We start from the raw sequence: 13,899 nt of genomic DNA, 5'->3' as shown, positions 1-13,899 counted from the left end.
GGGGAGGGGTGGAGCACAGGGAGTGCAGGGTAGGAAGGGACCCAGAGCACACTGTGTGCAAGAATGGCTGATCAACACAAGAGCTCCAGCACAAACAGCGGGCGGTGCGATGATGGGATGCGATGGGATGCGATGTGATACGGGCCTGGCTGATGGCTGATAGGGGCCAGCACACACGTGCTTTGGCAAATGAGTCATTTGATCCCCGCTCCCTGCAGGGCGCTGCCTGCGAGGAAATTCTCATTTGGCCTCTCCAGCGTGAGAACCAATTGTAAATGTCAGCACGGAGCGCTCCGATTTAAGCGTTGGGCTGTCTTGTTTGATTACGGCACCGAAAGGTCAGCGCTGACTAATGAGGAGCACGAGCAGGAGGGAGCAGGGAGCCTCCTCTGCTCCCTATCGCCATCCATTCCCCCGGCACTCACTTCACCACCCCCTTTACCTCCGCTCCTCGAGTCCTGGTGGTCACATCCAGCCTCAGCCACACCACACTGCCAGGGCTGGGAAGGGCTGGGAAAAGTCCCCACCCCATCACCAGCACTGAACACAAAAAGTCCAGGGAAGTTAAGGTCCACCTCCAAACAGAAGGCCTGTTCTGCAGCGCTGCAGTGGAGTGGGGTGGCAGTTTGTGGCAGTTCTGCTCAGGACTGGGAGTGATTCCCTCTTTTATTGGAGTGAACCCAAAGGCTGCAGGGTAGGAAGGGAAGGGGAATGGCAGCAGTAGTTTCTTTCCTCGTGCAAACAGGCTTTTGATCATAGGCAAATACACCATCTGCTTCTGGACTGTGGCACTGAGTTAACAGTAACGTAGCTGGGGGGGGTTTGTTTCTTTTTTCTTCTTTTGGAAACGCAGTTTGCATGGGACAGCACTGTGCCATACAGCGCAGGTCTGCTCCCCTGCATCCTGCCCCACCACGAGCCCACGCGGCGCCCGCATCCCCTCCTCCCACCCATCCCAGTGCAAATCCCCCAGAACCAATGCTGGGTGTGAGCTGCGAGTTTATTTGACCAAAATCAGACAAGAAGAGGCATTTCCATGCAGAATCTTTCGGTTCGTGACGTGTTTCCCAGCAGCCACCCGGCAGCCCTCCCTCCAGAACCAAGAAATAAAACGATGCGGAGTTGGCAAAGTGAAACGAAGAGCCCAACCATCCCAAAGAACAGCAGCTCCCATCGCTGCGACAAGGAACAGTTTGGCAAAGAGTGCTGATCTGCAGCTCCCGTCCATCCGCCCCTGGAGCTGTGCTGTGCTGGGGGCAGGCAGACCCCCATCCCTGTGCCGGGTGGACGAGTGCTGCCCCGTCAGCATCTGCAACCGGGGGTGATATAAATATAAAACTTCCATACAAACGGGTTCTTTGTACAGAAAATATCATCTCAAGGCACTCGGGTGGTGTCCGCGGGGCTGCTCGGGCAGAGCACTGCAGGGAGGGATGGAGGCATGGAGCCATCGGGCACCGCCACCCCCAAGGATGGCACCGGGATGGCATCACCCCGCAGGGGGCTGCATCCCAAGCGGGGGGGCTTCGGGCAGGAGGTGGCCTGAAGGGAGGTGCATAGATGCGGTGGGGGACGGGACCCCACTCTGGATTCACGCCAGCAGCCCCAACCGGGTCACCTTGGCCGAGAGGAAGGAGTGGATGATGAACACGATGGTTTTGGGGCAGGAGTGAAGGTCCAATTGCTGCAAGAGAGGAGCAGAGGGACGTTTGCAATGAGAAACGTCGCGGAGCGGGCGGCTTTGTGCTGGCGGAGGGGAGGGCTCCGGAGGAGCCGCGGGGGGTGAGGACCCCCCAGAGCCCCCCCAGCCTCCCTGGGGCCGTGGGGCGACGCCCACTCACGATCTCTCCCTCGGGGCCGCCGAAGTCCAGGTAGAGCATCTTGGTTCCGTCGTCCGAGGACATCTGCAACTTCTCGAAGGGCTGCTGGAGCAGCACGGTCCTGCTGAGCCCCGGCTCCGTGGCGGAGATGGTGAAGCCCTTGTCGATGTGGACGGACAGGGTGCACTCCTGCCCTTTCCAGGTGCACGCTGCGGACGGGGACGCGCTCAGCGCCGTGATACGGGCGCACCACTCCACCCCTCGCCCCGCCGGGACACCCCCACCCCCTCCCCGTACCTGCGGACACCTCCTGGGCGAGCTCGGCGGCGCCGTGGGTGCCGTCCACCAGCAGGCGGGTCCAGAGCGCCAGCTCGCGGGGGCTCTCCAGGCTGAAGAGGTGGCTCTGCACGCCCAGCCGCGTGCCGGCCCGCAGCGCGAACGCCAACTCCGCCTCCAGCAGCGCCGAGCCCTTGGCGGGCCCCGAGTGCACCAACCTGCGGCACGGCGCTCAGCACGGCGCGGCCGCCAGGGGGCGCCACAACACCGCCCGTGGGCCCCGCCGCGCCCGCGCACCGTGCGCGCCCCCGCGCCACGAGAGCGGCCGCCGGAGGTGGCTGCCGCCGCCCCCCGTAACTTCTGCCGGGACAGCGGGGACACCGACACCGTTCCCAGCGCTCTGCCACCACCCCACGGACCCTGACGCGACTCGCAGACGCTTCCACCGCTCTAGGACGCCGCTGCCCCCCCGGGGCTCCACCACCCCCCGTGGGCATCACCTCTGCTCCCGGGACGCCAACACCGCCCCGCAGCGCCGCCTCCGGCTCGGGATACCGCCACCCCTGGGACACCACCGCCACCCCTGGGACACCACCGCCACCCCAGGACACCGATACCTCAGACCACCACCACCATCCCTGCACACTGCCACCACCCAGGATGCTGCCACCCGTCCCAGACACTGCCACCACCCCAGAACAGCACCGCCTCTGGGACACCACCACCACTTCTGGGACACCACCAGCACCCCTGAGGCTCTGCCACGACCCACGCACCCTGCCACCACCCTTGGCACTGCCACCATCCCCAGAGCACAGCCAATAACCCCTGAACACTGCCAGTGACCCCCGAGGCTCTGCCACCACCACCCCAAGCTTTGGCATCGGTCCTAGGAAGGAAATCCCAGGGGCATTGCCATCATCCACCAAGTTCTGCCACCACCCCTAGACTCTGCCACCAGCGCCGGGGTCCTGCAGTCAACCCTGGACACCACCACCACCCCCAGACACTGCCACCACTTTTGGGACACCATCACCACCCTTGGACACCACCACCATCCCTAGGATACCAACCCACAACACTGCCAGCCCCTCAGGACACCACCACCGCCGCCCCCCCAGGACACCACGACCACCCCCTTTGGGACCCCGCCACCACCCACCCCGCTGGCAGCCCTACCTGGTGGCGATGAGCGGGTAGCTGTGCACCGGCTTGCCCAGCGCATCACGGCTCTGCGGCAGGCTGCCATACAGCAGCAGCTCCTTCTCGGTGAGCACCGCCAGCAGGTTCCTGGTGCCGGCACCGGGCAGCTGCGAGGGGAAGGGGGGTCAGGGCTGGAGGGGACACCAGGCAGGGGACAACGGGGCCGCGGGTACCTGCTCGGTCAGCCAGCCCACGTGCTTCACATCCCTGCCGCTCACTGTGCCAGCACCCGCCAGCTGCGCCCGCAGCTCCTCCTTCACCCGCGGCAGCAGCGCGCCCGCAGCGCTCTGGATGGCCCCGAGCCACGACTGCGCCGCGGCCTCATCCTTCGCCCGCAGGAACAGAGCCACGCGCCCATCCGCCGAGCACACCTCCAGGTACCTGCGGTGAGACGGCCCTGCTGGATCCCCCGCTGCCCCCACGCGGCCGCCCCATCCCCGCAGCGCGGCGCGGCCCTACCTGTGCTCCGGGTCGGCAGGGAGGCACTTGCGGGACACGTAGCACATCCGCAGCGGCACCGTGCGGCTCTCGCGGGGCGGCAGCACGGGGGACGAGTGCTTCTGGGGGACAGCAGGAGAGGGGTCCCAGCTGACCGTCGGCCCCGCCGCCGAGTTCTTGAAGTAGGGTGAGATCTCCTTCATGTACTTCACTGCGAGAGAAGAGCCCGGGGTACGGCGTGGCGTGGCCGCATCCTGCCTGCAGCACCCACACCGCCTGCACCCATCGCCCCAGCATCGCCCGCAGTGCTGCTGTGGGATCTGTGCAGTACCCCACATGTGATTCGGGGCACGCTGTCGTGCACCAGAGAGCTGAGCTGGCCAAAACTATCCTTTTTTCCCCTTTTTCTTATGGTTTGCTTTTTGTTTTTTGTTTTTTTTTAACATGGCTTGGGTCACAGCTCCAGTTCCAGCCCTGACCCCGTTGGCTGGGATGGCACACGGAGCCTGGGGCGGGGATCGGGCAGGAGGCCCAGGCCAAAATTACACAGTCCAAACTGTGCTGGTACAGCTGGTCCCACGGCCAAGTGGGAACAAAGCAGTAATAGCTCTCAAATACCATGGCTTGGCCCCAGGAAAAGCCTGGAGCTGCGTGCACACAGCTCACATAACCCACCCTGCCTGGTGAGCTACGAAGCAGGGGTGAGGAACCAGCATTCAGCTCCAGGCGAGTCAGGAGCAAACCTCAGAGTGGTCCCCTCAGAGAGCTTGGGAAAGGGGAGAGGAAAAGTGATGGAGAACTGGTGGGGCCTTCCAGACACAGCCACAGAATGGGGCCGGGGGTCTCGGGGCTCACCCAAGCCAGGGCCGAGCAGGGCAATGCCCCACAGGGGCTGTGTGGCTCTGGGGAAGGGCTTTCCTTGGGTGGCCCTTGGGAGAGGACCAGGGCACGGACATGTGCCTGCCACCCACCTCATGCCTGCTGGTATAAATAGCAGCCGTGCTGCCACAGGCATGCAAGCTGTGCTGCCCGGGCAGCACTCCCAGCAGTGGGGACCCATCACTACCCGGTGCCTGGCAGCTCATTGCATTTCACAACTCAGCGTTCAGCTGCAGGCACCCAACCCATGCCAAAGGCCATCTGCAGGGGACGGTGCTCTGGGGCATGGGGACACACTGCTTGCCATGCCCCCAGCCCCCCCTCCTAACCCACAGGAACTGCAGCATTCCTGCACCACCTGTCTTAAGTGTCACCTCAGGGCAGTGGGACACCACCAGCGTTAGCTGTGCAATGGCTGGAGCACATCCTGGCAGCAGGGGAAGGGGTAGGGGAAGTCCCAATGGCTGCTGTGCCAGGAGAAATCCCCAGAGCCATGCAGGGGATGGGGTGCAGGGCACTGCCCCGGGGTGTTGGTGGGATGTGCTGGAGACCCCCCCTCAGTGCACACATGAGCGCAGAGCCAGTGCTGCATGAAACATGGGCACACGGCCACCAGCTCTGGCATTCATTGCGCAGGACGTCCTGGTGCACCCCAAAAATCCCAGGTGGGACCTTGAGATCACAGCACCCATCTCAAAGCATCTCCAAGGCAGCACAGCTGGGTCACTAAACTTGCACTTTCTGTAAGTTTTCTGCCCTGAATGTGCCAAGATAGGAGGCTCTGGTGGCAGCTTTCTGGAGGGCAGGGAGCACTTATCAGATCTGGTGGTCCCACAGCATCTCCCAGGGTACGTCCCAATGCTCAGATCACAGATCAGGGCTCACCCTGCACAGCTCCACAGGCACACAGACAGGAGGGCAGTCCCAGCGCCTCAGGGACACCCACTGCTGAGCCCCTTTGCACCAGCATGCAAATCTCAGCCCCAAAAGCAGCACCCGAGCCCTCCTGTCCCTTCAGCCCTGTGCTACTTTCTCCAGTGTCTGCTGGACTGCTTTGTAGCTCTGGATACAAAGTGATGCATAAACAAATTTAAAAAAAAAAAAAAAAAGGAGGGGAAAAATAAGGTCAGGCAGAGCACCTCTCCCCAAATAACAGTGTAATATAAATACAATCACACTCGTGCAGATAGCAGCGAGCAGCTTGGCACAGCGCAGTGCCTGCTGGCAGGGCACACCGGGAGCCTCTGCACGTCACCTCACCCAGGAATGCCAGCACTGCAGGGCCAGGAATTGGCTCTGGGGTACGGCTCAGCTCGGGGGGTGGTACCCCAATTCACTGCCCCCACCAGCCAGGAGAGTGCAAACTGATGGTTTCTCAGCGACAGCACGGTCAGGGCTCTGCTTCTGTCTGGCACAGCGCTCGTGAGCCGCTCTAAAAGAGCTCCAGTTCCAAACACAAGCTTTGCTGGGGAGGAGAAAGGTGGCGAACATATGCTGGCTGTGCTAAATGACTGCATGGTGGTATTTATGGTAAATAGAACGGATGTCAGAGCTAACCAGGGAGTGCCCAGGGGCTGTAGTTTGCCCTCATCCCCTGCTGACCCCAGCACCAACATGACCAAGCTCTGTGCCAGGCTGGGGCACGCAGAACAGCACAGGGCTGACCCAGAGCTGCAGAGACGGGGGTCAGCAGGGGACAGGCAGCCCTGCGTGGAGACCAGACGTGGGGCTCTGGGAGGGAGCGTGGTCAGGAGCAGAGGGCACCTGCTGGATGCTAAAGTCATCGTGTCACTTGTCACTGAGCCTTGGAGCAAGTCCAAGGACAAGAGTGAAGCAGGGCTGTCCCCAGCTCAGTGTAGAGCAGTGCCATAGACCCAGGCTCTGCCTCATGGGAAATGGAGGGGAAGCGGAGGTGACAATGAGATGGAGATGCCATGCACATCTCATTGAACCATACAGGTTACAAAAGACCTCTAAGATCATCCACTCCAATCCCAATGTATCCCACCATGCCCACTGACCATGTCCCTCAGTGCCACGTCTCCACAGCTCTTAAAACACCTCCAGCAATGGTTACTCTACCTCCACCCTGGGCAGCCCGTTCCAATGCCTCACCACTCTTCTGGAGAAGAAATTTTTCCTACTATCCAACCTGAACATTCCCTGTTGCAATGTAAGGCTGCAGGAGGGTGATGGCATCGGTACAACATAACCCAGAATGTGACAGAGGGAGTCAGCTTAGCTCTCCTCTGAAGCCCAGCCCCACTCCTGCAGCAGCCCACCTCCTGCAGAACCACACGTAGGTGTCTCCTGGAGGGCAGCAGGGCAGTGCCCACCCAGCTCCCTGCAGGGGGGGAGGAGGAGGAGGAGGAGGAGGAAGGTCACGGGGAGAAATGGTTCTCTCAAGGAAGGGCAGCTCAGCACCACCTCCTGCAGCACCTCCAGCAGAAGGGAAGCCCGTGCCAAAGTAAAGGATGAAAAGAAAATAACAGAGAGAGGGTGGTCTGAGCGCGGCGGCCGTGGGGAGGAATTTTGCAGACTCCCAAAGAAAGAGGCTCTTGTATTTCTCTTTGGTCAGAAAAAAAATAAATCAGCCCCTATCTGCGCCCGGCAGCTGTGCAGAGCAGCACATTCCTCAGGCTGCAGCGTGGTTCTGTGGCTCCCAGGAGAGGAGGAACCCACAGCAGAAAAGGGCTGAGCGCAGCGAAAACCAGAAATCTGGAGATGACACAACTGGGGGAAGGCGCAGGAGTGCTCCAGCTAAGGAGGAGGATTTAAATGGAAGTTCTGGGAAAAGCAGAGCCCGGGAGCAGAGGCCATCAGGGTACCTGCAGGGCGTACATCAGCAGGGCACCCCACCTCCCCCTACCTTCCAGCACCACCTCTTTGCCCGTCTTCTTCAGTGCCTGCACCGCCTCGTCGTGCGTGGCCTCGGACAGGTCGGTGCCATTCACGGACAGGATGGCATCTCCCACATACAGCGCCTCGGTCTGGTCTGCTGCCAGTCCCTTGAAGATCTTGGAGATGAGGATGGGCATCTTGTTCTCCCGGCCACCTGCAGAAGGGGCACTGAGTGGTTAAGGGGCACCGAGAGGTTAGGGGCACACAGGCTGCTCGGGGCTGAGTGCAGCCCCCATCCCCACAACAAGCACTGCCCACACAGTGCCCAAATAACTCCGGGCTTTACGGCAGATGCACATAAGTGCTTCAAAAAGCCATCTGAGTGGCTGCAGGTTTCCTTGCACAGCAAACACACGCCCTGATCACCTCCCCATCACTTCTGGCAGGAAACCGTGTCACTGTCTGCATTATTAATTGTGTGTGCTGAGCAGCCCTCCCCGCTCCCAGGACCCCGCGGTCTCAGTGGAGCAGCAGCCGAGTGCTGGAGAGGCAAAAGAGCCACAGAGCAGTGGCCCAGCAGCAGGGCTACCTGCCCCCAGCTCCCCTCTGGCTCCATTCCGGCTGCTCCCCACTCTTCAGCCCACGAGGACACCTCTCAAGGCCTCCGGGCAGCTCGAGGAGATCAATTTGCACGTTAACTTTTGAACCTGTAGGAGATGCCAGCAGCCCCGCCTGGCGCTGCCCGCACTCGGCGCTGGGACAGCGTGTGCCGGGCACCCCCTCGCTCCCCCCCCGCCCCCCACCCACGGGCAGGGCCGGCAGCGCGACACCGCCCGGTGCTGCGCCCGCTGTGCCGCAGGCATTGCCCCGCTCAGATTTCTGCGGAGCCTCTCCGGGAGCTGAGGGCTCCTCCGGCTATCAGCTGTCAGAGGCCCCCGCGGGGGCTGCTGCTGGCTGCCGAGCCCGGCCTGGAAGCAGCGCCTCGCAGCCACCCATTCCGGGCTGCGTGCATGGAGAGGGAACCGCTGCCTGGAGCACCGGTACATCAACCCTGCAGGAGAAGGACGCTAACCCTAACCCTGATAATCCTAACCCTAACCCTGCAGGGCTGGCTGAAGCACCAGAAAGCCCGAGCAAAGCGCAGCCTGAGGTTAGGATGCAGCTGTAATGTGGACTTCACATGTCCACTTCAGATTCTGTCCCACGGGCCACGGACAGGAGCTGGCTGGCAGGGGGGTACCCATCCCTCCACGTCCCCACACCCCCGCAGGGACAGCAGGGTTCGGCTACGAGCTGAGGGCTGCGTTTAATGGGAAACGGTCATGCCCCTGCAAAGCAGCAGGCACAAGGCAGCCCGGTGCTGCCCGCACGCCCGCAGCTCCCCGTTTGGATCACGGCTCCTTGGTTTCCACCTACGTCACTGCAAAAATAAAGTTTAGCTGAACCAAGTAACGTTTCTCCTTTCCTGGGAGAGCCGCGGAGCCGGCAGCGCTTCGCAGCCCGGGGTTGGTTACAACGGGGAGTTGCACTTCCCAAAAGCGCTGCCGAGCTCCGGCACCCACAGCCCCACCAGCAGTGAGGTCTCACCCCGGACCCCTCACGGAGACCCGAACCCCACAGACCGCCCCACCCCGCGGCGCCCGGGCAAGGAGCGCGCTGAAGGCTGAGCCCGATGCGGCCACGTCAGAAAGCGGCAGCCCCCCGCCTCCCCCCCCCCTCGCAAAGTTCCCGGCCCGAAGTTCCCGCAAAGTCCCCAGGAGAGGGGTGGGGGCGGCGGGGGACACCCGACGGGGGCAGAGCGCTGCGTCTGGGGCGGCCCGGAGGGGGCACCGCACCGGGGTCACGCAGGACGCGAGGACACGCGGGCGGAGCGCTCCGGTCGCAGAACGGCAGCGTGGGTCCCACCTGCCGCCGCCGCCGCCGCCGCCCCCTCCTGGTGCCCCCCCCTCACCTTTGATGCTGATGCCGAGCCCCCCCACGTCCTGTTTGACGACGCGCACCGTGCGCCTGATGTTGGCGAGCGCCTCGGGCACGCCGGAGCTCTGCTCCCCTCCGTTCAGCTGCGCCGGCTGCGGCTCCCCGGGCCCGGGGCCGTCCGCGGGGCTGACGCTCAGCGTGTCATCGCTCAGGGTGAGGAGGACGCGGAGCCACTGCCCGCCGGGGCCGCGCAGCTCCAGCAGCCCGCTGCGCGCCCCGCGCCTGCCCGCCGCCATCTTCCGCGCATGCCGGGCCCGGCCCCGCCGCTCCGGCACCTCCGCTCCGCGCTGCCCCGCGCCCGCCCGGCGGAGCTCCGCGCCCCGCGCACCGCCCCCGGCCCGGCCCACGCCCGCCCCGTCGGGGCAGCGCCGCGCCGCGGAGCTCCGCGCCCGTGGAGGGAACGGCGAGCGGCGGGAGGGGCGCGGCGGGGTCTGCCCACCCGCACTCACACCCGCCCGGCTCTGGGCGCCGCGGTGCGGGGCTGCGGGGCCGGGAGGGAGGCACGGGGCTCGCCGTTCCCTGCGGCCGTGTCACGGGAGGATGTTGCGGGGCTCGTCGGGGCGCAGAGGTCTCCGTACCGAGAACCGGGTGCCCCGAGAGCTTTGGGCGTGCTGCGGGGTACCCGAGTAACTGCTTTCGTGGAAGCCAGCAGCGCTGTCAGGCAAACCCGAAAGTCACTCGAAGCGGACTCCAGAGTTTTTACGGAAAATTGCGACGATGAAAAGCAATGGCAGCTTTTGGGGGCGGCAGGGGGCAGCTCCGTGGCTCTCCCGCAGACGTCCCACGACGTCGATGCCCCAAAGATGGGCGCAGACAGCAGCAGGGAGGATTTCTGGAGACGTTCAGAACAGTCTTGCCTTTCTCTTCCCTTTCCCCGTCCTGCTTCTTGAAAACAGGAACGGTGTTTCTTTCCTTTGGCAGATCTGCATTTCCTCCCTCAACCGAGTGGCAGCAATTAGGGATAGAAAATACCTCTGGGTACATCCCCTGTGCCCCTTCGGGCAGCTCCAGAGCCCTGGGATGGGGCTGCAGGTCCTCAAGCCCCAGGCTCTGCAAACGCAGCCTTAAAGGAATTGAATCCCATTCGCCCACAAGGACACAAGGGGGGGTACGGGAGTGCGGGGGGGGTACAGAGGAGGGGGCTGCAGCCCTCCCCACCCACACAGAGGCAGCAGCTCTCCCCCCACGCAGAGGCAGCTGTGGAATTTCTCAAGATTGCAGCAGAGGAAACCCTGAAGGTTTTTCCCTTGCAAAACACAGCTGAAATATTCCAGTTTTCTCTTCAATCAAAATTCTGCAGTTTGATTGGAGTGACTTTTCAGGTTCGCCTAACAGTGCTGCTCCCACCCCTGTCACCCCCCCGTCCCCTGTGCATCCCACAGGCCTTCAGCTGCCGTGCCCATGGCAGAGGGGGTTCTGTCCTCTTGCTGCCAGTCGGGGTCACTTTGCCCTGTGCCACTCACTGTGTTCACCGTCCCAGCTGCAATCAGCATGGGTCTATGCAAACACATTATTTTGTCTTTCCACAATGCTATTTCCAGCACAGGTGATTGTTAAAGGCCGTATTCTCATTGTAAGCCACGGTGGAAAGCAGAGATACTGCTGTCAGTGCCACAGAATGGCACCATCCAGGGATATGTTTGCTTCCCCAGCCCTGGCAGCACAGATGCACCGCTCACACACAGATACAAGGCAGCAGTGGGAAGCAGAGCAATGCCTTGCAGGGGGAAACCTTGAGCCGTGCCATGCTGCTGGGCAGCGGGGCCAGCTGTGCAGCCCCACATCATGGCACAGAGGTGCTGCAGTGCCCGTGGGACGGTGCCATCTTCAGTGTGATTTTGTCACACGGCTGAGCCCGTCCCATCCTCCCCCTGCAGAACGTCCCCGCTCCCGGACGTGGTGGGTGAGCTGCTATTATTAGCCTCAGCTCTTGGCACACACAGGAGCTGTGTCAAAGCCCACCCGTCTATTTATAGAGCACCGTTAGCTGCGTGAATTAAATGAATCACTTCTGAAACAGAATAAAAGCTCGTGTTTGGGTCTGAAGTGGCATCTCCACGCCTGAAAGCAGCACCTCGGGTGCTGGCAGGGCATGGGGTGCACAGAGCAGGGGTGAGCCCTGGGCAGCAGGCCCTGCCTTGTTGAAACAGATTGATGGGAATCAGTGGCTGCAAATGCACTGGAGAGGATGGGCAGGGAAATAAAAGAGATTCAGATGTGCACTGTGTACATAACAGTGATTCATCCTCTGGTACACAGGAAATGCAGTGAAATGGCGTTGTCTGCCCAAACCATGCAGTCTCTGATTCCTCCAGTTGACTTTGGGATGTTTTGCTTTGGGACACAGTCATTCCTGGCCAAGTCTCTCCCTTCTCAGTCTGAGTTCTGCTCTCTGAATCCCCACAAGACAGTCACACCAGCTGAGCTCTGTGCTGTGAAAACACTTTGCTGCTGCACGGCAGATGGGTTATCAAGGCTGGATGAGTACTGCCGAGGAAGCAGGAAAAAGAAGCACCTGGGTACTAAGATAAGTGCAGGGAAAGCAGAAGCTGGGGGATGCAGCAGGGTGGGCACAGCCCTGCCAGCAACGATGTGCAACCCGCAAAGGAAGATGCCATGCCTGCCCTGCATAGATTCCCCATGCAGCCCCTCTCCTGTGTGGTGCTTGTAGGGAAACTGAGGCAAGGAGTGAGGTGGGCAGGTGCTGTCTCTGCATGAAGCACAGCCCCACTACTGCCATGTTCTTGGGCTTCTGCTGCAACAAGGGGCACGTGGCAGCTGTCCCCGCACAGGGCGCTGGCAACGTCCCCACACTCGTGGCTACCGTCAGCTTCTATTTGAAGTCGGTGAATGGAGCTCCCCATAAATGTCACTGCTTGCTGCTGTCACCTCATGTCTCCAATGAGCTGTGAACGTGGCAAAGCCGAGGTTGTCCCGAGCAGGAGGACACCCCGGTGGAGGAGAGCAGCCAACAAGAGCAGGATGGCTGCAGTGCTGCGCCTGAGCTGTACGCAGCCCAGAGGGGCAGGAGAAGGACATTTTGTGCTTGTGGGTGTGCAGAGGAGTGCAACAAGGTGGTGAGGCAGCTGAGAGCAGGACTTGAGGAGAGGCTGAGGGAAATGGGGAGAAGAGGAGGCTGAGGGCAGAACCCATCGCCTTACAGCTGCCTCCAGGAGGCTGCAGAGAGGAGGGGTTGTGTCTTTTCTCAGGTGACAAAGGGATGGGACGTGAGGAGACGGCCTCCAGCTGTGCCAATGGGGAGTCCAGCGGGGTATCATGGAGAGATGGTGGGACATGAGAACGGGCTGGCAGGGAGTGCTGAGTCCCCACACTGCAGGTATTTGAGACATGGAGCCTGGGGACATGGCTGAGCAGTGCACTGTAGTGTTAGGCAATGGCTGGACGTGATGTTCATAAAGTTCCAACCAGGATTTTGCAAGAAGGCTCCAATATCCCAGGAAAAGGAGCCCCAAGGGATGCTCCCACCCCTGGCTGGCCCAGAGCTGTGTCCTGTGTCTCTATGTCCCTGTGTTCCCGTGTCCCCGTGTCCTCCCGTCCCCGTGTCCCCGCTCCCCCGCCCCGCAGCCCCCTCCTGCCTCTCGTGAGCCGCGTCCCCACGCGCGGCCGCTGCGTTGCCGTGTGCCGGCAGCAGATGCCAGCAGAGAGTCGCCGGTAGCGCCCGGGAGCGGCCGCGGGGGGCCCTCCGGGAGGTGGGGACAGCCGGGGACAGCTGGGTGAGACCTTCCGGGTGGGACGCCCCCCCCCCCCTCAGCTCCTCAACTACTCTGAGCCATACTGCGCGGTGTGTGGGCACCAAGGTGCGTTCGTGCTCTGAGGTCTTCTTACAGCCCCCTGACCCCTGCCTGATGGTGGCCGGGACCTTCTCCGCAGTGCTCCCGCGCCCGCAGCCTCGCAGCCGCAGCGCCGGCAGCCCCAGGCCGTGCTGACACCGGGCAGTGGCCTTTCGGTCCCCTCTCGTGACCCCTGGCACACGTGTGCGTTGGGAATACAGCCCTTGAGTGACAGCAGCGCCAAGGGGACACTCACCGCAGTGCCCTGGGGTCCTGGATGAGAGCCGTCACAGCGCAGGATCAGCCCCAGCCCCGTCCCTTTGTCCTCTGCACATCTCAGCATCCCTCCCCAAAGCAAACATCGCAGCAGCGGCCCCACTGTACGGGAGAGGACACAGGGACAGCAACACGGGTGTCTCCCACCTGGATGTCCCCCACCTGGATGTTCCCCCTGGCCTGGGCTGTCTCTCATGGCTCCCCGCTTGCCTCGGGTGCAGCCTTTTGTTCCCTTCCAAACAGAGGTTTTAATTTACCCTCTCGGCTGGCAAATTCCTCTCCAAAGCAATTCCCCAGCCGTTCCTCCAAATCACAGTAATTACCTCATTACTTTGATATTAATAGAATTCATATGGCCTGGAGAAGATAATTGAAATTAGTCCTGCACCACTGGCAAG

The 13,899-nt window shown here is 62.1% G+C and overlaps 1 protein-coding gene across 1 annotated transcript; it reads right to left on the bottom strand.

The window, feature by feature from the left end:
• Positions 1–982: 982 nt before the first annotated feature.
• Positions 983–9,684, bottom strand: SNTA1 (syntrophin alpha 1). Its single transcript, XM_015296797.4, has 8 exons — positions 9,409–9,684; positions 7,486–7,671; positions 3,759–3,948; positions 3,473–3,680; positions 3,276–3,406; positions 2,118–2,314; positions 1,842–2,029; positions 983–1,684 (listed from the first exon to the last, which is right to left on the bottom strand). Exons 1-8 carry the CDS (start codon positions 9,668–9,670, stop codon positions 1,592–1,594), a joined length of 1,455 nt encoding a protein of 484 aa, XP_015152283.1. The 5' UTR covers positions 9,671–9,684; the 3' UTR covers positions 983–1,591.
• Between the last annotated feature and the right edge of the window lie 4,215 nt (positions 9,685–13,899).

Source organism: Gallus gallus, chromosome 20 (assembly GCF_016699485.2).
Source record: "Gallus gallus isolate bGalGal1 chromosome 20, bGalGal1.mat.broiler.GRCg7b, whole genome shotgun sequence".
In the NCBI taxonomy this organism is placed as follows: domain Eukaryota; kingdom Metazoa; phylum Chordata; class Aves; order Galliformes; family Phasianidae; genus Gallus; species Gallus gallus.
This window is presented reverse-complemented; position numbering and strand designations above follow the sequence as displayed.

What these genes read in the sequence shown, in the direction of transcription:
- SNTA1 (XM_015296797.4), bottom strand. Translation starts at nt 9,670, where the DNA reads ATGGCGGCGGGCAGGCGCGGGGCGCGCAGCGGGCTGCTGGAGCTGCGC. An exon ending in CCTGCCGACCCGGAGCACAG is followed by an intron (nt 3,681 to 3,758) that starts GTAGGGCCGCGC and finishes GTCTCACCGCAG; the next exon opens with GTACCTGGAGGTGTGCTCGG. An exon ending in CGCCCAGGAGGTGTCCGCAG is followed by an intron (nt 2,030 to 2,117) that starts GTACGGGGAGGG and finishes CCCCGTCCGCAG; the next exon opens with CGTGCACCTGGAAAGGGCAG.